General features: G+C 38.6%; 1 protein-coding gene across 3 annotated transcripts; it reads right to left on the minus strand.

Annotated features, from left to right (window-relative positions):
• Nucleotides 1-360: 360 nt before the first annotated feature.
• On the minus strand, nucleotides 361-23,962 carry slc44a2 (solute carrier family 44 member 2 (CTL2 blood group)). Of its 3 annotated transcripts, none has more exons than XM_004538894.3 (22): nucleotides 23,783-23,959; nucleotides 11,650-11,698; nucleotides 11,468-11,541; nucleotides 10,143-10,227; nucleotides 9,219-9,303; nucleotides 8,996-9,115; nucleotides 8,848-8,908; nucleotides 8,635-8,761; nucleotides 6,850-6,933; nucleotides 6,593-6,705; nucleotides 6,382-6,513; nucleotides 6,196-6,295; nucleotides 5,439-5,531; nucleotides 5,221-5,305; nucleotides 4,783-5,045; nucleotides 4,496-4,590; nucleotides 4,215-4,318; nucleotides 4,050-4,123; nucleotides 3,893-3,963; nucleotides 3,705-3,793; nucleotides 3,533-3,617; nucleotides 361-1,157 (listed from the first exon to the last, which is right to left on the minus strand). In XM_004538894.3, exons 1-22 carry the CDS (start codon nucleotides 23,817-23,819, stop codon nucleotides 1,048-1,050), a joined length of 2,136 nt encoding a protein of 711 aa, XP_004538951.1. In that variant the 5' UTR covers nucleotides 23,820-23,959; the 3' UTR covers nucleotides 361-1,047. The 3 variants fall into 3 exon arrangements, with proteins under 3 accessions (XP_004538951.1, XP_004538949.1, XP_004538950.1); XM_004538892.5 differs by lacking the exon at nucleotides 361-1,157 and adding an exon at nucleotides 1,401-3,289 and having other exon boundaries at nucleotides 23,783-23,962; XM_004538893.6 differs by lacking the exons at nucleotides 361-1,157; nucleotides 23,783-23,959 and adding exons at nucleotides 1,401-3,289; nucleotides 18,876-19,223.
• Nucleotides 23,963-24,041: the final 79 nt, after the last annotated feature.

The raw sequence follows: 24,041 nt of genomic DNA on the forward strand, positions 1-24,041 counted from the left end.
GTAGAATTATTACACTTTCACAATTATTCTAATTATAATAATGTACGTTGTATGGGCTGCTGTACCTCAGAATGAATGCTGAGATTTAACGGCTTGACGGCCGTCGTAGAGACGGTTCTCAACTTGTTCCCTGTAGAACCCTGTTATAGTGTAGTAGTTTTTACCAAGATAAAGATATTTACAAAAATAAAATTATTTTGTATATGCTATTTCATTTTATGTAAATATTACTGTTATTTGCCAACATTATCAAGCAGCACCATATAGTAATGGACAGCTGGACTGAGTAAATCAGTCATAATGATAATCCAATGATAAAGAAAAGCTTAAAGAAACCAACAAAACACTAAAAACAAAAAAGGATGTCAAAACCAACATTTATTAGTTGAATACAAAAGAAAAGACAATGTAAACATTTTACAAAGTCAAAATTCACACAGTATGAACATGTTTCATTTTCAGTGGCATGTATGACACAAAAAAGAATAAAGACAAAGCTATTAAAATATTGAGTCTATATCCAGGTTAAACCACTTGGGTCATTTGTAATCTCTTAAGGCTTTGGTTATCATACTAAGATTTAATCACTTGCAGTTAAGGAATTTTGCTTTGGTGAGTTAATTTTTAAACAGTGCAATATGCTTAGTTAAACTAATAAAGCACAGCTTTATTCAATCTGCCTTAAACTGTACCCACTGAAACTTCCATATAGACATAAAATCCAAATATACAATGAAACAGAAAGCAATAGCTCTTAAGGCAACAGGGCTTATCATCTGTAACTCCAGCTCACATTTTCCTTCTGTAATAAATCTCAACCTGTGCATGGAGGTAAAGAGAGATAATTAAGAGTTTGTCACAAAATACAAAACAAAGAGTAATATTATAAAACCAATATAAATGAATCCGATTTGACAGTTAGATACAAATACACTGTTTATGTACAAATGAAATGGCACTGTAATTCCTCCTTTTGTTCTTTTAACTTGAGACACACACACACACACACACACACAGAAAAATACACCCATGAATACAAACTGAGGCTTAGTCCATTGATTTGTAATCTTCATTAGACTTCTTGAGGAGTGTGAGCAGGTCCTGTGACATGAAATACGGCCTCTCCTGTGATCCATCATTGCGCTCCAGGTCCTCCACTGCAACATGGACAAGAGAGAGTTGAAGAACAATTTTCTCACACACACCAACACAGATCTGTAATCTATCTTTCTTTTATTTATGCATCGTCTATCTGCCGCCAGTTTTATCTTACAGCCCCCTAAGGTGTACTTAAGTAAATTGCTTTGAGTATTATCTAAATAGGTGGGGGGGGGATCCTTTAAATACTCCTAAAAAACCCTGAATGACATGACTAAAAGGAAAAAAGGGGAAAAGGCACATTTAGGTTACAATGTATCGTTTATTTTAATGACTTTTCTCATTCCTTTCTTCATGTACCTCATCATGTATCTCTTAGTTCAAACTGTTCACAAGTAACTTCCACACAAAATTCAATAGCATGTGATTAAGGGTCACAATGTATACACGATGCCACTTCTTTTAAGGGCTCACAAGCTATAAATGGGAAACAATTGTGAAGAAAATGCTCTTAATAACAAAGAGAGAGATATTCTGATTTAAGTATCTAAAGCCCAACTGTAGATTTATTCAAGTGATAATTATTTTAAGAAGGAAGAAGAAGAGAAATTTATACAGACTGATTTTGGCATGTAAAATTTGTTGTTGTGTGCTTTAAAGGTGCTTTAAATCATTGCCAGGGATTTATTTCACATGAAAACTCACCTGCTTCAAAACACCAACCAAACTTGAAATTCTGAACTACTACGATTAAAATACAATCACCTTTAATCAAGATTGACACGCAGTGATGACGGAATGTCATCAGAAAATTTAGTGGAAAAACGACTTAGATTTTTCACAAAGTGACAAGAAAAAGGTACAAAAGCATCCAGAGACTTAAGATGTTAGTTAGCATTCAGAAGGTCATGTCAGTACCATGCAGTGCTTAAAGAGAGAGAGATTTAAGGGGAGGGACAGAGCAAGGCAGGAGGCATCAGTAAACAAACTGGGGGGTTCGTAGAGTCCGAGAGGTCACGATGGCTTCATCATGGCGACACAATCACAGCACTTACGTCAGTCCAAAATACCAAGGCAAGTAGGTGGAAAGACAATATATGGAACCCCTCTCTGCAAGGATCTCCACTTGACTGAAGCCAAAAAATACATAACAGATGTACACTACTGTATATGTACAAGTTCCATAGGGGAAAAAATCCAATATTCATACAGTATATCAAATATGTCTGTTAACATTTTGGCGTCAGCTGGTATTATTGTAAACAGTGAAAGAGATTTGATTGAGATGTGTTTGTTCTGACTGTAAACACGGTACTTAAGTGTATCTGTAGTGCATTTGTTAACAGCATTAAGACAACAAATATTAGTGACAGTAATCAGGCACAGGTTCAGCACTCACGATGTTCAACAGATCTTCACGATATAAAAACCAACACTGTTCTAAAACCAACACAAAGAGCGTTTTGTTTTTTTTCAAGCTACAGAGATGCACTGGGCTTTTGACCTGCTTCAAACCTTCAACCCTCTCCAGGTGGACATCCCTCCTATACTCACATAGCAAAGCAATCTGAAACTTTAGCTTGTTGTATGGCATACATTTAACAGGTCCATATCACAAAGGTATAGTTGCACATCTTTCATTCTTTATGCTCTATGAGATTTTCTGAGCCTCAGGTGCTTTGCAACATCTACTCCTGTGGTCCAGATGAAGGTTTTTCTTCCTTAGTCTCCTCTTTTTTCTCATTCTTTTCACCAGTCTCCTCTTTCTCTGCCTCCACAGGTGCAGCGGACACCTCCTCCACCTTTTCCTCCGTTTTCAACTCCTGCTTTTCTGACATCTCTTTCACTTCTGGTTCTTCTTTCCTTTCAGTCTCATCTTCCAGACTGATCTTTTGTTCCTCCGTCTTCTCCTCTTTTGACTCGTCAGCATCTATCTTTGATTGCAAAGCCTGCTCCTCCTCATTTTCCCCCTTCAGCTTTGTCTGTTCTTTCAGCTGTATTTCTCCATCCTGCTGCTGAAGAGGTGTTTCCTCCTCCACTTTAACTTCGTCCACTTGTTTCGCAGCATCCGCCTGCTCAACACCATTGCGATCTTCCTCCACCGGCTTTGATTTGGAAAGGATATCATGCAGCTCAGGGGACATGAAGTAAGGCCTTTCAGAAGAGCCGTCATTTCTTTCCAAGTCCTCACCTTATAAGTGCATGGGTATGTTGTGTTTTTGAATGGGTTAATGGAAAATTAAGGGAAAATGAAAAGGTGAAAGAAAGGAATGTGTAGGGTTTAAAGTAAAGTGAAATTAATAGGAAAAATGAGACAAAGAGAAGAAAGGTCAGAAAACCGTTAGGAAGAAGACGAAACCAGCAGCTCACATTTAGACAGCTGTTTGTAAAAAAGGAAGAGAGGAAATGTGGATATTTGGCAAAAATTACTCACAGAAGCAGAGGAAAAGTGTGTCCACACACATAGCATACACACTGAAGAAGCCATGGGCGATGAGGTAGGATCCCACTACCACTGTCTAACAGGAGAAAGTCACACATGTCATTAAATGGCCACAGACAAACTGAAGACTAACACCAAACCTTATTAATATAATTGTGCCTACCAGTATTGGGACCCAATAGTAGTTGAGAGATGGAGCAGCCTGCTCTACAGCTTTGATTCTTCCGGAGAAGAAGAAGAAAGAGAAAATCCCTATGCAGGAAAAAGGTGAATTAGTAGATCTACACTAGAAAGGCAGATTTTTCTCTCTGCAGTTGGATCTAAAAATAAAATAAAAAAAACCTCTCTTACCAACAATGCCAACAATAAGGAGCTTCCCAAGGAACAGCAGGAAGTCGGTCACTTTATCTAAAACAGCCACCCTGTGCAGAATATGAGAGAGTGTTGAATTAAAACACGCTAAGAATAGCAAATAGTGAATAAAATATGAATATGAATGAAATCTCACCGAATAATGTTTCTCATGAGAAGGAAAAAGGCATCTCGAGCTGCAGTGCAGAAGTTTTTTCCATAGATTGCAATCTAGAGGAAAAAAATTTAAAAAGACGATCGTGAAGCGCTTTAACGGTTGAGACGGTCTGTCAGGCCGCTGTGTCCAGTTACAGGAACTCACCATGATGTACGCATTTCTGTTCAGGAACTTGATACATTTCTCCAGACACCAGAAGCAGCACTTCAAGCAGCTTAGCAGAAACTTAGCAAATTTGTTTTGAGCACCTTAGAAGCAGGAACAGTTTATGATAACATAAGAATCAAGTACTTTACATGCAAAACTTGCAGTTTGCATGTATATTTAACAGTCTGTATCAACAACGTAAATGCATATAAACACAGAGTTTAATTATAAGACAATAAACAGAGACCAAAAGGCAAATGTAACATGTTATAGCTCACCTTTTAACTTGTGATCCAGATACTCCAGAAGGACCCTGATAACTTGGACTAAAGACAGGATGAGAGAGCCAAAAGCCAGAGAGCCTGTGTGGTATCTAATCAGCACAAGGAAACAGAGGCTAGTTGTGAGCATCAGTCATTCTATCTTAGGGTAACAAAAGTTTAAACATTTTGGAGAAAACTTCCTGTCAGCGTTGTAGATATCTTACCATGTAAGCCTTTCAAGCTGCGCTAAAACAATTCTACAAATAAAAAAAACTGTTATTATTAAAAATGTATTTTCTAACCTTAGGGCCCTTCCAAGAGAGGAGAAGATGGGGTAGGCAGGGATATCCTCAGGCTTCTTGAAGGCCCAGTAATATGATGCAAATGCACCCGACAGAGTGACTTGGCCCAAGGCCGTCACAAAGTTTGCACACCAAAAGAAAAGGAAGACGTTGTAGAACTGAAAGAGGATGAGGTATTTATGGTAGAGAGTCTCACCACCATAAAAAGCAAACAGGCACTCTGCATCTGGACACACAAGTGATGCATTGGAGGAGTTGAATGTCTTTGAACAAGAGAAAGAGAGAGAAGGGGCATATTGTAAGACATCTTTCGTTCTGTGATCTATGCTGCTGTGCAGGTAAACAGGTGCTTGTTTACAACCAATAACTTTGCCACCTTGCCACCTACAATATCTTTAGCAGGCTAATTTAACAGAACAGTGACATTTAGAAGCATACCTTGGGGTTACAGGTCTCTCGTGAGAATGGGCAGACAGAGGTGTTGAAAACTTTGTACACCTGCTCATTAGAGGTGGATAAGAAGCTGTTCAGACATGTCAAGGAGAAGAATGCAAAGTACATCCTTGCTTAAAAGTCATGCTATACCTGCTACCGTGATGAAAGGAGACAATTAGGTTCGGATTATCTTTGATTATCATAGACAACTGAAAGGATACACTGCAGTAATGGCCCAGTAAGCGATCACCACAGCCAGAAGGGCAAAGGTCAGCAGTGGGTAGAACAGCGATGACATAACGTGGCCAACAGCTCTGACAAAGAAAATGGTATACTTTTTTTTTTAAAAACGTCATGTCAAAATTCACACAAAATTTGTTAAATGTGTCCAACACATTTTTTTTAATACATTTGTTCTAAGAGTGCAATACTGTATAGCAGGAGAGGTAAAGCTGATTTACAATGATGTTTTATTGCTAAGGAAACAAATGCAATTAATCTTTTAGCACCAGCAATGATTACAGCATTAACATATTATTGCCTAACACTTGCTGGGACAGAAATAGTTCATGCACATCTTATGAATGCATGTGCAATAGTCCACTGAGCTACATTTGGTCTTCGGGTTTGTCATACAGGAAATATCTGATTCTTAAGAAGTGACGTACTCTGCTACTTTTACCCACTGGTGGTTAATTTTGTCTGTTTTATCTCAGCTGTTTAACACTAGACAGGCGTACTCTAACATAACAGCTGGCAATTAAATTAATAAAACTCCATCTGATTTCTAGTCATGCCAGGCTAGAGACGAGATGTGCAACATTAAAGCTGCATACCATAAGATCAAAACAGCGAGGGATAATTCTCATCTGATCTACTGCTAACTTTTTAAATATGTGAGCACATCTGGTTACTTTTTAATTTTAACCAGGAGAACAGACCAGGGAGATCCTGGTGTAAATCACATTTCACACTGACCTGCTGGCCTCTTTGATGAGGGCAATGGCAATCATTATTCTCTTCCTGAGGAAGATGAGTAGCAGGATGATAATGAACTCCACAATAGCCAGGATAATCACTGCGAACAGAACACAACAGATTAATGGGATTTGTCAACTCTTCATCCACAGACATGCTAAACAATGAAAGTGTGTCTGTGCTTACTGAAAGCCAGCCAGGTCTGCCTGATCTGCAGGTAGACAGAGAAGTCCGTTTGCAGGCCCAGGTCACGGATGGTGACATCAGCACCAGGCTCACCCTTCAAGCTGGCAAACTCCATGTAACAGTGGAAAATGCCTAAAAATGGACAAGTTAATTGGCTGACCTTTTTTTCAGTCAGAACAATCTTTAACTTTGTCAGAAGCTAAGGACTTACCATAACCAATGACTAGGATAACCAAAATAATCATGATCCAGACCATGATGCCAGCCAAGAATCGCAGCAGGACGATGAAAATCAAGCTGACGACCATGGCTATCACCAGACCGCTGGACACATATTATGGTTAATGACTTGGTGATGAAGGTGTTCTGTCTATATATTCTGGTTTTATATCCTAATTTATAAGTTATGTAGTTCTGTGATTGAACATTTAGTCTATTACTGTGATAGCAGAGAGTAGGGAGACTTACAGTAATATCCAATGCCAAGAATGAGTGTAGTCCTCAAAGATTCTCATGGCAACCTGACGAGCTTCCACAGCTATATTTGACTTCCTGTAACAAAATGAAATGAGTCTAAAAACATGACCAATTATATCCTTAAACATTTAACTGTCATATTAGAAATATTATGTTTATTAGAGAACGGATGCTTAAAAAGAACCCCATGTTGTATAGAGCCCTAAAAGTCACAAAAGATAAGAAAAGGTTACTCAAAAAGTCAGAAATGGTCATGTAAACAAACTGATCTTCTTCTTCTTCAGCTTTTTCTTTCAGCTGCTCCCTTTACAGGTCACCACAGTGGATCTGCCCCCTATCTCTTCTGTCACACTAACCCTCTTCATATCATCCTTCATTACCTCCATTAACCTTGTTTGAGGCCTCTTCCTCTTTTCCTTCAACCTAGCAGCTCTATATTTGTCATCCTTTGCCCAATGAATCCACTGTCTCCTCTGCACATGTCCACATGAACCGATCAATTACTGAAATATATCATAAGCTCTCTGCTATTTTAACACATTTTCAGAAACATTTTGTCTTTTCAGTTTACCACCATTCTGCAGCTGTCTGTAAAAACTTACTAAAACAATGAAGAGGACTGTTTTGCCTGCTACACACGGCTAAACACTAACTTCATTTAGTAGTGTTGCCCTGACATGATATGACTTCAGAGTGACTACCCATAGGTTAAAAAGGTTTAAGAGACACAAGGCTTCCTCCAAAGGTTGACTGACCTTCATCAGAGGCTACAAGGATGTTTTGGGGTTTTGTTCAGTTATTTCTTGTTATATTTCACAGGACTTTGCTTTATTTTGTTCAAGGGAATTCCTTGTGTTGCTTTTGTGCACGGACTCAGTAGTTTTGGACCTTTCTCCTAACTATTGTCTGTACTGTTTGCTATGCTGATGAATCACTACCCTATGATCTCATGCTAGGTCATTTATGATCTGAATTTTGGATTTTACACCACTTCCAGTGTTCCAGTGATGTTAGTGCTACAGTTTTAACCTTTGAATATTTAACATTTAACATTAGCTGTCCAATAACCTTTTGTTAGCTTTGGACATCTATACCGAGGAACTAATAGACTAAGATTAAGAAAACAAGCATAGCTGTCACCAGACAAAATAATTAAGTTATAAATTTATATGAAATTTATATGAAAACATATCTGACATAATATGCCACATACAATTTAGTATTGGAGCATGAAGCTATCCAGCTCTAGGAAGCTGTCAGCTGCAAGAAAACAACAGGAAGTATTACTCATCATCTTCTTGAATAACATACAGGGAGCAATGAAAACCTCTCTGCAGTGAGAGCAGGAAGGAAAACAGTAACACAAGGACCTTCTGAGGTAAACACAAATAGAGCAGAACTGAAGCACACAGAGGCTTCAGCCAGGGTCACTGCAGTGAGATGTAAAGGGAGACTGATAAGCTGATATGCCTCATGTCTAGCATGATAAGTGCCAAGGTCATTGAAAACAAGCAATCATTCACTAAACAGCAGTTGGACAGGGCTGAAAGAGTCTTACGCTTACAGCTTAAGGCTGATATTGAATTAATAAATTAATCATCAAACTAGCTAATCAAACATTAAATTTAATGAACAAAGAAGAACAAATATGAAGGAAAAGTTTCACTTGGTCAAACTCATTTCACACACTTTGTTGTTTATGTTTTATGGGTTTAAGACAACATAAAATAGCAACATGCTGCACATACATGTTGCTATACAATGAAAAACACTCACTTTGATGCCTCCAGCACATCACTGGCATTGACAGTGCCACTATTTCCGTCATCGAAAGTCGTCTCGTTGCCCACCACCACAACACCACCTTTTAATGTTGCCAAAGCAGGAAGGCACCGGCGTGTGACTGTGGAGGGAGGGGTTTTATTAGTTTCACTTTCCTGCAGAAACAAAAGTCCTTTAAAACAGTTTAACACAGAGAATCTCACTTACAGGCTTTACTGGGCATCAGCATAGCTGGGCACAAGCCATCTTTAAGGATCTCTGGCGGACTCTGATAGAAAACAGTCAATTTACTTCACATTTAGCAGAACCCCTTGAAATGTGTACAATATGAATAATCTAATTTTTCAATGCTTACCAGTCCAGTGAAGTCCACTCCTTCCTTGCAGTATTTTTTGTAGTATTCCTGGTCATCTTTATTTCCTACCTTGGCTTTTATCAATGTAAGATGCCTATTAGGACAGCTTTCCACGCATAACTGCACACATGTAACAACAAAGACATTAACATTTAACCGCGTAACTTCAACACTTTACAGTAGACTGAGAACAACTTAAAATAAAGTGAGTAATGCTTCTGACCTGTGTGGTGGGACACTGAAACTCCAGCAGCACAAGAGGGCTGGCACATTTCAGGATGTTGAAGTAGAACAGAAGTGGTTTCTTCCTGTTGTGTCACAGTGAAATGACAATGTTATTAGGTCTTCATAGACGATAATGATGCAGTCATTGTAATATAACTCTATGGTTTCTGAAGTCTTGATTTGAAGTCCTATTTTATCCATTGTCTTTTAGGGAACTTTATTTCTTCTACAACTGTGATCACCATCTTTTGTGGTTTGGTTTTGTTTCCTGGTCACCTGTTGGATTTCGCTATCGATTAGTGTATCTACAAAAGAATACCTATTTTTTTCCTCTGTACCAGAGGAAAAACCTCATCACAATGTTGCTAAGAATAATGTTTTTTTTCTGGCCTTTTTCAACTTTTATTTGATAGACACAGTGAAGAGAGGACAGGAAAGCAGGGGCAGAGAGAGTGGGGAAGACATGCGGGTTGGACTCGAACCCGGGCTGCCCGCCCGCTCAACACTTGTCAGAAGATTCAATAAACTCTCCAGTTAGAATTAGAATAGAAAATTTGATTTGATTTCTTGTAATTATTTCATAGTTCAGGCTGAGTAACATGCAATTAAAGTACCAGTATTTCCTCCAAACAAATCCTTTGGTGTGTGTTAGTAAAACAGGCCATATCACTTGTAAAATAACTGCATTTGCTGACTGCTACAGTGGCCTGTGTTGATCAAAGTGGCCACACAAGTAACTCTGAACATTTCTTAAACTGTTGTGACCACCTGCATTCATCATAAATAAATGTAAGCACTAAATAAAGAGTATGAGATTAAAGCAATTATTTTTATTGTTGTTATTATAGTATTATCATACTTAAGATCATCCAATTATAGAAGGTTTCCAAGAACACAAATGCTCTTTTACACTGTAACTTACTCCAGAGGTGTTCCAGCTTGTCCGCAGAACTGACCTCTGCTGTCTGTGGGATAAATGACTTTCCTGGGGTCCCCTTGAGACCAGGCTGCAAAGAGAACATCAGGAAGTAAAGAAATAAAATACCATCTTAAATTCCTCATGAGCACGCTCCTTTTATTTAATGCTTAAATAAAATAAACATCTTCTAATACATTTAGAAATTCAGATATATGAACATTTCTGAATTAAAGTCTGAGTTTAAAAAAGCTCCTGGTCTTAAATTAGACAACAGCCTCATGAAGGAGTTAAAAAGAAAGACTGAGAAAGTAGACCCACACAGTATTGTGACTTTAATGTGTAAACACCTTCCAGCTTTGACAGCATACACAGAGTGTGGGACAGACTGGCGTGATCCTCAGTGTAACTCATAACATAAAAATAAAACATGTTGCGTAACGCTTATCTATTTCAGCTAACTTTGGCTTCAGCTATATTTCCTTCCCACTGGGTGGTGTCTGAGACATTTCCTGGTTTTTCTAAGCTGCAATCTATTTATAAAGTCACTAATAAATTGCTCGATAAGTCCTGTGAGGTTGGGAATATGTGTTATAATTTAACAGTAAATGTACATTGTATGTTTTGCTTGAAAACCGATGGCCACTTATGTTGCTTTTCAAAGGTATTGGTTGTAGTGGGGGCTTGTGGTTGGGTGGAGGGAATGTAGCCGATGTGCAAGACTTCAAGTCGCAGATAATGCAAATAATTACTTTGTAAACAGATGTTGTAGTACGTGCAGTAATCAGTGTGCATGATGCACAATAAACAGGCAGGTGTTTTGACCTAAATAACTTTGCCAATGGTTGAATTTTCACAAATGTTTCCAAAATGCAAGTAGCTGGGAGCTGTTATTGGTAGTGTTACCTCTGTGGTGCCTAATGATGAGAAAACCTTTGGAAAAATCACTCTCACTTGTTTATTCTGGCTTCGAGCTCATAAGTAGCTTTCTGTCTCATCAAACCTCACAATGGAGGAGAGCTGCACAGAGATGTTGAACAGGATGTTTTACTTCCTTCTTTGAGGCAGTAGAATTACAACCAGTCAGAAACTATTTTATTTATAACTTGGCTTATGTAGACTGGCTACTGTAAAAACAGGCATTTTCACACGACTTGGACTACATGTTAATAAAGTTCATCTCACTCCACCCAAGGTAGTGCCTCACTTCCCACTTCTGATTAATAATATTAGACACCACCCATGCACAAATTTTGTATGGTAAAAAAACATAACAACCTAAATATAAATAATGCTCAGAACACACTATAGTGATGAGAGATCAGTCTTACCAATGATACCCACAGCAAAGTACCCCAGCAAGGCTAAGATGAAGAGTATACAGCAGAGGATATCTGTGCAGCCCCTGAGGAAAGAAAAGAGGAAGGGAAAGCAGGTGCAACATGTTGCCATTAAAGTCTGCTATATACAGCCGACAGCAAAAGATCACCAGTAATCAAAGCAGACGTCTCACCTGTTGTGGATCGGCCCTTTGAAGTTTGGATCAAACTTTCTGGACTCCCCTGTGGACGAAAACAGAACAACAGGTTTAGTAATGCCTGTTATTAGAAATTAGACTTCAAACAATGGCTTTCAGTCTGTTGATACTTGACAAAGGCTGCGGTGAATTGATCCCAAAATTAAACCTGGGGAAATGAAACCCGAGGTTTCCTTAATTTGTTCTCATTTCAGAGATATTTTTTGATTAATGGTCGTCTTTTAAAATGTAAACCACAACCACAGCTGAGAGCGGCCAGAGACAGAGGTGATATTGCCATCCTGAAATATGACAAATTAATTGTTAAACCGAGGTCACAGAACGCCGGAATTAATATTTAGACTTCAGCAATGTTGCCATTTGTAGCTGTTGAGATCGATCGGTCTGCAAATGTTGGATCCTATACTTATTCCCGGATTCTCCGGTAAAGATTTTTCAGTGGCTCATGTCAATATTTGTAGCCTTAAATATAAGGTTCAGGAAATTCAGTCACTGTTGTCAACAAATACGATAAGTGTGCTGGCTATTTCCGAGACACATTTAGATGCTGCCTTTGAGAATAATAAATTTGAAATAAACGGTTATAAGTTGTATAGGAAGGACAGAAACAGATTTGGAGGGGGCGTAGCCCTATACATTAATGATAATATGGCAAGCAAACTACGTATGGACTTAATGTTTAACGACCTGGAAATTGTGTGGGTTCAGTTACACCCGCTCTATGGCAGGCCTGTATTAGCAGGTTGCTGCTATAGACCCCCAAGTAGTAATATGTTGTATGTAAAACGAATTTGTAAAATGCTGGAAAGAGTAACTGAGGAAAACAAAGACATGTTCTTATTAGGAGACTTTAATATAAATTGGTCAGCTCCTTCTTGTCCTTTAAGGAAAAAGATAAGTTCATCAGCGTCGGCCTGTTGCCTGTCTCAGATGATCACCATTCCCACCCGGGTCACGGTCAACGCAGGAGGTCATAGGTCATCATATATATGATCATATTGATCATATATATACAAATGTTCCTGAGCATTGCTCTAATATTGTTTCTATTCCAGTTGGTTATAGTGACCATAATCTTGTAGGTTTGACCAAGAAAATGAAACCACTGAAAACTGCACAAAAGGTTATTTTTCATAGATCATACAAAAATTTTAATGCAGATAAGTATATTAATGACGTAAAAGAAATTCACTGGACTGACATCTGCCTCGAGAGTGACCCTGATATGGCATTATCTATGTTTATTGAAAACTTTTGCTACCTGGCTGACAAACATGCCCCCTTAAAAAGATTTACTGTTAAAAAGAACTACGCACCTTGGTTAGATAATGAACTTAAGGTTGCAATGTCAGAAAGGGATATAGCAAAAGCAAAAGCACATAAGTCTGTCAGTCCACAAGAGTGGGCAAGATATCGCGAGTTAAGAAATCAAGTAACTAAATTGAATAGGCGCAAGAAGAAAGAATATTATCAACTTAAGCTCAAGGAGGCCAATAAGGACAGCAAAAAGGTGTGGAAAGTTTTAAATAATATAATGGGTAGAGATCTTGCTCCGGTGATGTCTCACATCTACACGGGTGGTACATTTATAAGTAAAGCTAAGGACATAGCCAATTATTTTGTGAATTATTACAGCAATAAAATAACAAATTTAAAATCTAATATGAGCAGAGGTGATCCCACCTTATCACGTCGTCTTATACAGGATGTTATCATGAATAATAAGCAATGCCAATTTAAGTTTGAGGCAGTGAATGTAGAGATGGTAGAGCGCTTATTGATATCACTTCCTGACGATACATCCTCCGGCTCTGATAACATAGACAGTAAACTGCTCAAAGTTGCAGCCAAGTTCGTGTCCCTTCCTATATGTCACATATTTAATAGATCTTTGGCATACAGCTTATTTCCATTGCAGTGGAAAGAATCGAAAATAATTCCCATTCCTAAAAACAAGAATGACGTTTTTAATGGTGTCAATAGCAGACCTATTAGTCTACTCCCCGTTCTAAGTAAAATTATGGAGAGGATTGTCTATGAACAAATTCAACATTACCTAACAGAAAATCAGTTACTCACTCAGTTTCAACATGCCTACAAACCTGGTTATTCCACCAGTTCAGCTCTCATTCACATGACAGATAACTGGTACAAATATCTAGATAATGGGAATTTGGCCGGGGTGGTATTTTTGGATTTTAGTGCTGCATTTGATTTGATAAATCATGATCTTTTGATAGATAAACTAAAATGTTATGGATTTTCACTAGCTGCTTTGTGCTGGATGGAAAGTTATTTGTCTGGAAGAAGGCAAAAGGTTTATTATAATGGTTATTTCTCGGAGGGCTGTTATATGAACTGTGGTCTACCCCAAGGCAGCTGCCTCGGTCCACTTCTCTACTCAGTCTTTACAAATGATTTGCCGTATGTCCTGGATAAATCTCATCTTGTAATGTATGCTGATGATTGCACCATGTTTTATTCAGCCAGTAGCCACTCTGAATTGACAAGCGTATTACAACTAGATTTGCTGAACGTGTTTGATTGGATAAGTAAAAACAACATGATTTTAAACGTGTCGAAATCCAAAGCCATGTTAACAGGAAGTAGAGTACGCTTAGTCAACAGCCCACAACTAAATCTTTCCATAGCTGGATCAGTATTAGAACAGGTCACCCAGATTAAATTACTTGTGTTACCATAAACCACCACCTTTCATGGTCTCAGCACATCAACTCTGTTATTAAGAAAATGGGACAGGGCATAGCTATAGCTAGGAAATGCTCTTTTTATATCACTTCTTCAATTATGAAAGATGTCATTAATGCACTAGTATTATCTCATCTAGAGTACTGCTCAATCATTTGGTCAGCAGCTAATAAGACAGATCTGAACAGACTTCAGTTAGTCCAAACTAGGGCGGCCAGATTAGTGTTAAGGTGTTCATATTATACAAGTATTGATAAAATGCACGATAAACTTTCTTGGCTTTCTGTACAAGCTAAATTATACTATGGCTTACTTGTATTTTTAAAGAAAGCAATACTGGTAAACACACCACACTTTTTTTATGCTCAGTTGCAGTATCCTACGGAGCCCCCCAGGGGACATGGGAGAAAAAAAAATTACGGAGGAAAAAAAAAAATTACGGAGGAAAAAAAAAAAATTACGGAGGAAAAAAAAAAATTAAGACGGACTTTTGCGAGATCTCGCAAAAGTATTGCGAGCGCTCGCAAAAGTATTGTGAGCGCTCGCAAAAGTATTGCGAGATCTCGCAATAAGTATTGCGAGCGCTCGCAAAAGTATTGCGAGATCTCGCAAAAGTTTTAGCCGCATTCTTCGGAGGCCGCCAGCTCGAAGCCGACCGGGAGGTCGAGGCACGATGTGCCGGGAAAGCGGTGTTCCTCCCGGCTGTAGTAGGTCTCGACCTCCCGTTAGCTTCGAGCTAGTGGGTGTCAGATCTCCAAAAACGTCGGAGCTCTTTTGCAAATATGTGATGTCTTGTAAACCGAGCAGGTATCTGACGTTTACACAACTACATTCACGCCTCAAAATATCTTAAAAGTGTATTTTGTGACCCAGAAAGAGTAATATTACAACTAAGTAGCTGCCGCCATTGTTGGAGTTTTGCAAGATCTCGCAATACTTTTGCGAGCGCTCGCAATACTTATTGCGAGATCTCGCAATACTTTTGCGAGCGCTCGCAATACTTTTGCGAGATCTCGCAAAAGTCCGTCTTAATTTTTTTTTTTCTCCCTAATTTTTTTTTTTTCCTCCGTAATTTTTTTTTCTCCCATGTCCCCTGGGGGGCTCCGTAGTATCCAGATGAAATACATAACCATGCCACACGATTTTCAACTAACCACAATTTAGTAACTCCTCGAGTTAAAAGTAACTTTTTGAAAAACTCTGTTATATTTAGAGCATCTTTTCAGTGGAATAAGTTGCCTTATGCAATTAGAGAATTGGCTTCTATTCATAATTTTAAAAATCACCTAAAAGCCTATTTAGGCAGTTTTTAATTTATTTGTAAAAATTGTAGAGGGTAATGTCACTTGTAATGGAAATTGCGTATTTTGTTTGAGTGTTTTGTTTTTTGGTTTTTTTTGGTTTTTTTATATAATTTTTAATATTCACATGTTTACATTTTCAGAATTGTAAAACCTTATTGTGGATGTAAAAGCCAAATTATGTGGACAATTTGCATCCAACTCATTGTGTAACATTTTATTTGGTGGTATTTGATGGTTTGGGCCCCAGGAAGACTAGCAACCACTGTTGTGGAAGCTAATGGGGTTCCTTATAAATAAACAAATAAACATATGCTGAAAGAAGTGGAGCACAGTGGGGCAGTGGTTAACTCTGTTCCCTCACAGCAAAAAAAAAAAAAAGATCCTGCTTTCAAAGCTGGCGGCCTGGGGCTTTTCTGTGTGGAGTTCATGTTCTCCCTGTGTTTGAACTGATTTTCTCGGGGTACCTTGGCTTTCTCCCACAGTCCAAATCACATGTTTGTGGTTCGGTTAACTGGTGATTCTAAAGTTGGTGTAGGTGTAAATGTGAGTGTGAATGGCTGTTTGTCTTTCTGTGTTATCCCTGCACTGGACTGGTGACCCGATGGATGAATGGACAACAGTCAGGTCGGCTCTGACACTGACCGGTCAGCTATCTGAGACAGACACATGTCGAAAGATCTGGGAGATACAGCTCAATATAAATTCACAGTATAACAGTGTACTTGTACAACATTACGTTTATGGGATACACTGTCTATCTTAATCATACAATTTTAACAACTTTTAAGGGCATGGTTATTTTTTTAATTTAAATTTTCTTGGAATTTATTTTGATAAGGGGCAGAACAACTACACCAAACATGTATTAAAAGTTAACAACACAGGTATACAATTACATTGTTGGGCTTTGCTTTTGGATTGTGAATAAAGTATATAAGATACATTTTTGTATTACAGAAAAATAATATATAATTTACAGCTATTTTGAGAGTCCATAATGATTTTTCATAAATATTTTATGGTCTTCACCAAGACTCCCGTCTTTCCATTTGCCTCCCATTCCCTGTGTTTCTTGTCCCCTGTGTACGTCTCTGTGTTTGTGAGTTTGCCTCGCCCATGTGGGTGAGGCACCTCAACAACTTGCACATTTGCATCCCATCATTCATCGGCCTCTTCAGCTACCCAGGAGTTTCACTCAGATTTCTATGCCATAATGTTTGGCAGCAGAAAATCTTTGGCCCGCTTAGATGTGTTTAGTTCTGTCAATGTGATTTTTAAATGGGACCTAATATAATTTCCCCTTTTTTTCTGTAAAATAGTACATACTGCATTACTACTACTTTATTAATAGGTAAGGGAGCTTGTTTCTTCGAAAGGAAAAACAAAGGGTATGCCTCAAGACTAAGATAAAAAATTATAAATAAACATTATTTGAAGCAATGAATCATGCAAAGCTACTCTAATAAAGTGCATAACATAGGCAGCTGGGAATATGTCAAGATTTATCCTCCTTTCTTGGCTTATTAGTTTAACAGCTCACATGCCTCCTTCTTCTGCAAAACTCCATCCTAACCTTCAACAGCCAGCCTGAGTCACAGGTCATTATTTTTCACATTTAACAATTGACCCCTTTTAGCCTTCATTGCTGTGTCTTGTCTTCATATTTCATTTTTGCTGAAAGCATAGAATTAAAAACTCCCGGTGAAGCAAAAATGTTGGACAGTGTTGTTTCTCAGTAATTTGTATCTGCTGCATCTAATGTTTAAAATAATACCAGATTGATTATATGGGTCTTGGACTGCTGACTGGAAAATAAGCAACCTGATTGCTCTGACAGCTTTGGCATCAAATATGCAAAAAATCAGGAAAGGGCCTTTTTTTTTTTTTTTTTTAAATATAGCACTATCTATGACTGACATAGCATATGTCATAATTGTAATGAAAAAAGTTTCCTCTTTTATGTAACACGTCTGTCTAAGTGTTCAGTAAAGCTGCTCAACACTTTTTTGGGCTTATGGTAAAAACACTTTATGACAGGCCCGCCCTTTCAATAATGGAGTCATGTTGCACATCCTCCCTCTTTGTCTCTCACCACATTTCCTGTCTGTATCTGTGGTGTCTACTATGGAAATGCAAAAGAAGAAAGAAAAGAAAGAACCAAAAACAAAAGAGAGAAAAAGAGAAAGACGTAAGCTGCTTTACATATGCAGCTTTTGGTACATTTTTACACGAAAATAAATAAGTGAAATAAATAAATGAAATTTGGATAATAAGAAAAAATTAGGCATTCAAAATATAGCTGTCACTGCCTCTGTGTTTAAACCAAAGTGAAACTAGCTACGAAATAATAGTCACTACATTTACTACACATTTACAGGTAGGCTGCAGGCCAAAGTGTTGCAGAAAATGCTTTTATCTGGAATGTATATATGTGTACAAGGGAGTATTTCATTAGAGTGACTTCATGTAGTGACTTCTACAGAACAAAAGGATTCTTCTGCCTGACCGTCATGCCTAGCAACCCACAAAATGGCTCCCCGGTGACAGTGGGAGCCCCCTGTGGACATCGCCAGCCGCCATGGAAACACCTCATACTCAACAGGGGAGAGAAGCATAAACCAAACCCACGTTGGTTACAGTGAAACGAAGCCAAAAGTGCAAGCCAACGTTTTTGAGAATCAGTGAGAAAAGACTTCTCACTAATAAACACAAGCTACATCCTGTTAAAATATGAACTGATGTCAGACTCTGTGATGTGTCACACATGACCTATTACTGTCAGCGTCAACCTGGCCTACTACTTTCTCCTAAAATCTATAGTTGAGCAGTTTTTAACATTTTTTTAAAAACAGATACTTTTATTAAAGGATCTATAGCACAAACAATGGGCCGAGCACTAGAGCCAGCCCCATCTGTTTCTTCTAACTGCATTACACTTACCGAGGAAACAATACACTCTCCCTTGCACACACGCACACATATAGAACTTAAACACACGTGCTCTCCTCACACAATGGAGGAACGACCAAAAAGCGTCACGTTGTCTGAGACAAACTATGCTTATTAGCAGTGAAGCAGCACATTAGCCATCACAATTAGAGGACTGTGAGCCATTACTCAACTATCTCACAAGTCTATCAAAAAGACGTTCAGTCACAGTTATGTAAGAAATGCAGGCTTGCGAATTACCTTTTCCATCATATTTTGTCATTCCGGTGCTGTTTTGCTCTCAGTTTGTGTCACGGATGGTTTTACAGATACGTCTCAGTGTTCTGTGTTCTGTTGTTGTTTCTTTAAAGGTCCTTCCTGTATAACAGTGCTTGCGTGTCCTCTAGCTTCTTACTCTTCACTTCCTTATTTTAGATTTCAAAGCTCTGCCTTCACCTCCAATTCCCTCTTTTACTCTGTGGGTTTCCTCCTTGCAAAAGCTGCGTCAGCCCAATTGCAGCAAAGAAGTATCGATGGAAAAATTGAGACAGGATATCGAAATAAACAGAGACTTGTGGCACCTGATAACTGCCAAAGCTGCCAAAAACATGAACTAAAAACTAAAATGTGCCAGTTTTATACATCTTGCTGCAGAGAGTGTTTGCTTCAGTTGTGGGTGCTTGTTCTCACATCAAAACAGTCTTTAACCCCAACACATAATGGTTATTTCAGACTTCAGCTCAGTTCACTGAATCAACAAGATAAGCTGTGTTTTACAGAGTGTGCCTGCATGTGCTGCAGCTGCACTGCCACCTGTAAAAAAAAATTTCTCACCCCTGAGCTACTGTGTCGTTTGTTCTTAAAATTTTAGCCGACTTGCCCTCTTTCTGTTTCCTCGGCATCCTGTTTTGTTTTATCAGCTTGTTACCTCATTCTGAGCGCACCCACCTCTCAGTGGTTTCAAACGGAACAATGAACAAAGCCATCATAACCACAGTCATCCAATGGCAAATGTTGATGCATTGCGCATGTCTGACATATACACAGCAATGAGCTGATAAGCACATCAGAGATAACGCCATCCCACTCTGGTGGCACATGACCACCTCTGCTGGCATGTGACAGATTACAGTGGAAAAACATTCTCAGTGCAACATTATGAAAACAGTTTCAGAATCACATAATGAAACAATGTTTCATCTCAGACCTCAAATACACACTCAGTGTTGGATTGTAACAGTGTGGGAACATTTTATGAACTGAAACGTGACAACATTCTTTAAACACTCTCAGAATGGTGCAGTTAGAACATAAAGTCTTAGCTAAACTATTAATTTCACAGGAAGTTTATCTGAAATTTAAAAAAACCCTAAAACATTCTCAGTACATTTGATTACATTTTTTTCTTCATAAATAGCTATATAATGGTAAAATACACTAATAAAATAAAATAATAAAATAAAATAATGGTAAAACTTTAAAAAAAACAAAAACAAAAAAACAAAAAAAAAAAAACCACTAGTTGAGTTCCTGGGGTTACAGGTTAATGAATCAACCTAACCACCGGTGGTGCAACGTGTGCAACGTGTGAACACTTGTGGTTGTTCCAAAGCAAAGAGGTTCTCAGTTCAAAGCCGATGGCCGGATGGAGTTTTAGTGCATTGAATTTACACATTCTGAGACTCTGGCACAGCTTCCCATGTGATCATGTGCTGGGTCACTTTAAACATGTTTGCTGTTTTGTTTTGTGTCTAACTTACTTTTAGTCTAGTCTTAACTTGAGACTTGAAATATCTCAGTCTTTTAAAAATGAGAGGAAACTTGACAAAAAGAGGATGAAAAGAAACAGACAAACAAAGTGGCAGGCTTAAAAAGCATCTACAGCAGATGCACACTATCTGAAGGTCATGTCTTTAAGAATTAGCCAAAAATCGAGTAAAGACCTGACACAAAACCCGAGAGATGTATCTGCCCCTGAGCTATTTTAAGTAATTACAAGAATGCAGGTATAAGAGAGTTCAGAGTGCGCTGAAGAATAAAGGCCATCATGTCAAATATTAACTTTCAAACCCATGAGAATAGTGCAAGTTCTGTTTTTGCCTTACATACTGTATCCCTATGAATGTTTGCAGATGTTTTGATAATTTGCTACACCCATTTCTCATTTTTCTAGCAAAATATAAACAAATGAAGGGTGACTTTAGCCTTGGGCACAATATTGTATCTTGGCCTCTTCTGCAAATAGACATGACCACAAAAATCAGCCTTGTTCTTATGAATCAAGCATTTTAACCTGTATTAGCACTGACGTACATCGATTTTTTTTTAAGAACAGTAGTAGTAGATTCGCTTTTTCTCTTCAAACAAAATGAGTAGGGGCCACTGGGGACATAATTTTGAATGATCTACACATACGTAGCACCTTTTGAACCTTTATTAGGATCTACAACCCACTTTACAGTGTGTTTCTCATTCATAAATTTACCAATGATAGCAGAGCCGCTAAGCCATAGCACCTGAATGGAACAGAGCTCAAACTACCAAACTGTTATAAAGCTATTGGTGTAAGAATATTTATTCTGGGCAAGAATACTGTAAAAGAAGAGTTGCAATAAATAAATAAATAACAGAGTGCTTAGATATTTCTTCTCCAGCATTTATTATTGTTGCTTTTTAGTTTTACCCCACACAGTCTGCCATCACTACTAAGTTTCCTCTGTCTCTCTTCTGAAGATAAACATTAAGAGATTCTCCCTTCAGCCTTTCATTTGTAGGGCCATCTGTGAATGTGAGACACAGCTCCATTAGAGCTGGAGGAACAGGCGGCTCTTTGCCTGTTTTGTCCATAAAACAATCTCTGATTGTGCTGAAAAGCATGCGAGCAGATTTGTTCTTCTTGTTGTTGTGTTCAGGCTGCCAAATATCGTGTAAGTCGTCTTGTTCGTTTATGTAATTGGCAAAATGTTCACTGATGTCAGTCTGCCACCTTAAACACATTTTTTAAAAGGTTAAAAATACATACATATATTTTTTTCACTTTGGTAACCGGATGTCCTCAGGTACTTCATTACACAGAACCTAGGCTGTGAAAATGTATAAGGCCCTTCAGATCTCAGGTTCAGGTCAGTAACGGGTTAAAAGTATCTGCCAATGATCCAGCCTTTAGTTGTATAGTACTGTGTGTGACTCTGCGTGTATTTGTTTGTGTGCGTGTATGTGTGCGTGTTTAAGGGAGAGATGATGTCATGACTGATGATGTGCTAATGGGCCCAAAGGGGTTATCAGATGAACCTTTCCCTGCCTACCTTAATGGGATAGTGGCTACTGTGGTTGTGCATGATTGTATGTACACTCACTGACTGCATACACAAGGAGACATTCTGAATATATCTCGTCACAAGAGTGCTTATCCCTGAATTTTTTATCTTTATATTCCAGGCACGCAGATTCATTGAACATCATTACAATACAGGACAGAAGCCACTCTGTGTAAAACTGTTCCTGTACTGTGCCAAGCAGCTGTAACTGCTTCAAATACTCCTCCTGAAGCCACTAATGAGGTCAGTGGAACAAGGAAACATACTAAAGTCTTTTTAAAGGAGATACATAAATCTGTCATCCACTGGCTTTGATCACTGTCTCTTGTTACTCCTCAGAGTCGCTACTTTTCACATCAAGAAAAAGCAGATTTTCTAAAACCAACTAAATCAATGATCATCAAAAATGACGAATATCGTCAGCGGCATCTCTGTCTGTGTACAGAGCTGTATGTGTGTGTGTGTGTGTGTTTGTGTTTATTTCCCAGCTTGATATTGACTGAAAATCACTTTCCTAAATCTGTTGAGTGGGTAGTACAGACAAGGCTGAACACAGGCGAGGCAGAGCGGGTTGTGGCCTGCCTGCAAGCACGCACACTTTCGTAGACATGGAGGAAATGTGGCAATAGTAGTAAGAAGCCAGTGACTGCTTACAGTTTAAACTGAAACTCCAAATAAAAACTCATGTTTAAGGAGCTGAAATGTGTATTGTACATTGGTGTCGTATAAACCTTTATCTTGAGTTTAAAGGGCTTATGGTCTTTGACCCTTGAGTCATGGGAGAGGGCAGTTGAGGAAAACAGATCACTGTATAGCAACAGGAAAACCACAAGGAAATGGCCCACTATGGGAGTTGACTGGAGAAGATGTGGATTTAACATTTCAATTTGCATTGTGAAATAAGGAATAGCTCAATAGTAAGGCAGTATTAGGGCAGTTTTCCCAATGCATGAGGATTGTGGTTTGGTTTTTAGCCTTCTAAGAACAACCTTTCATGTAATAATGTAGACATGGAGTATTAAAGAAAGAATAACAGTGGTTACAAAAACTTCATGACTCAACAGTCCATATGAATAACAACCCTGCCCAGACCACGCCAGGCTGCTGTGGGCTGCTAACTTGGTGGTGGTGGAAAAAATGCATGTGTGGCACATAATAATCTGCAATGAGTCATACGTTTGACTGACATAGAAGATTATTTTTCCACACTAAGTGTACGAAAATGTAATAAAAATACAAAAGCTGTGAACATCTGTGAAATGTATGTGTTTGCAAAAGGCTGTGTGCATCTGTGGATGAAGCAGCCATATGTCAATCTACAAAATACCAAATGGTTATGGAGCCCAAGAGACAGCATATGTGCTCTCCTTCTCCACTCTGCTCTGTTTCTGTGTGTTCCTGCAGTACAGAATCGCCTCCATATAAAGCCTAATAGGGAAAAACCCGGCAACCTAGTTCTGTTTATTACCCCTAATTAACCGAAAGAGCAATAATTAACTACCTTTAGTTTTTGTTCGATTTTTTTTTTTTTTTTAGCTATATTTAGTTTGTTATACAGGCTGTAATTTAATGACAAATAAACGACTCGTTTAGAGTACGCATTCTACACCCGCTGTGCAATGCAAACTGAATAATTAAATGCAACTTAAAGGGCGTTTTCTCAGAGTTTAAAGATAAATCGGGGAAAAAAAATAGTCCGGTTGCTGAAGATGTGGATAGCTCCAGATCTGCATGACACTCATGAGGTCCACACCCATCCATCCATTGCAGTCATTGTTTCCATTTCTTCCCCCGTTTAAAGAAAAAAGAAAGAAAGATCGAAGAGAAAGCCGTAAAACAAACTGTTCTTACCGTATTTGGGGTCCGGGTTTTTCTCCTCCATCTCCATTCTCACGCACTGCTGCTTGCTGCTGATCAGACCTAACCCAGGACAGTTTCCATGGAAATGTCGAGGCAAAAAAACATCAATAACAGTGACCGACTGCAACAGCCACACAGCAGACTGAAGACGGAGACCACCCCAAGCCAAATTGGAGCAAAGCGCATTCCAGTCTAACGGAAAGGAGAGCCAGCCAATGAGAGACCGGGGCCTGCTGACCGACAGCTGCTG

Source organism: Maylandia zebra, linkage group LG6 (assembly GCF_041146795.1).
Source record: "Maylandia zebra isolate NMK-2024a linkage group LG6, Mzebra_GT3a, whole genome shotgun sequence".
NCBI classification, from domain to species: domain Eukaryota; kingdom Metazoa; phylum Chordata; class Actinopteri; order Cichliformes; family Cichlidae; genus Maylandia; species Maylandia zebra.

Coding starts and splice junctions, on each gene's coding strand:
- slc44a2 (XM_004538892.5), bottom strand. CDS start 23,819: ATGGAGATGGAGGAGAAAAACCCGGACCCCAAATACG. Junction 6,934..8,634: donor GATGTGCTGGAGGCATCAAA/GTGAGTGTTTTT, acceptor ATTTTGTTACAG/GAAGTCAAATATAGCTGTGG. Junction 3,964..4,049: donor CTCATGAGAAACATTATTCG/GTGAGATTTCAT, acceptor TATTCTGCACAG/GGTGGCTGTTTTAGATAAAG.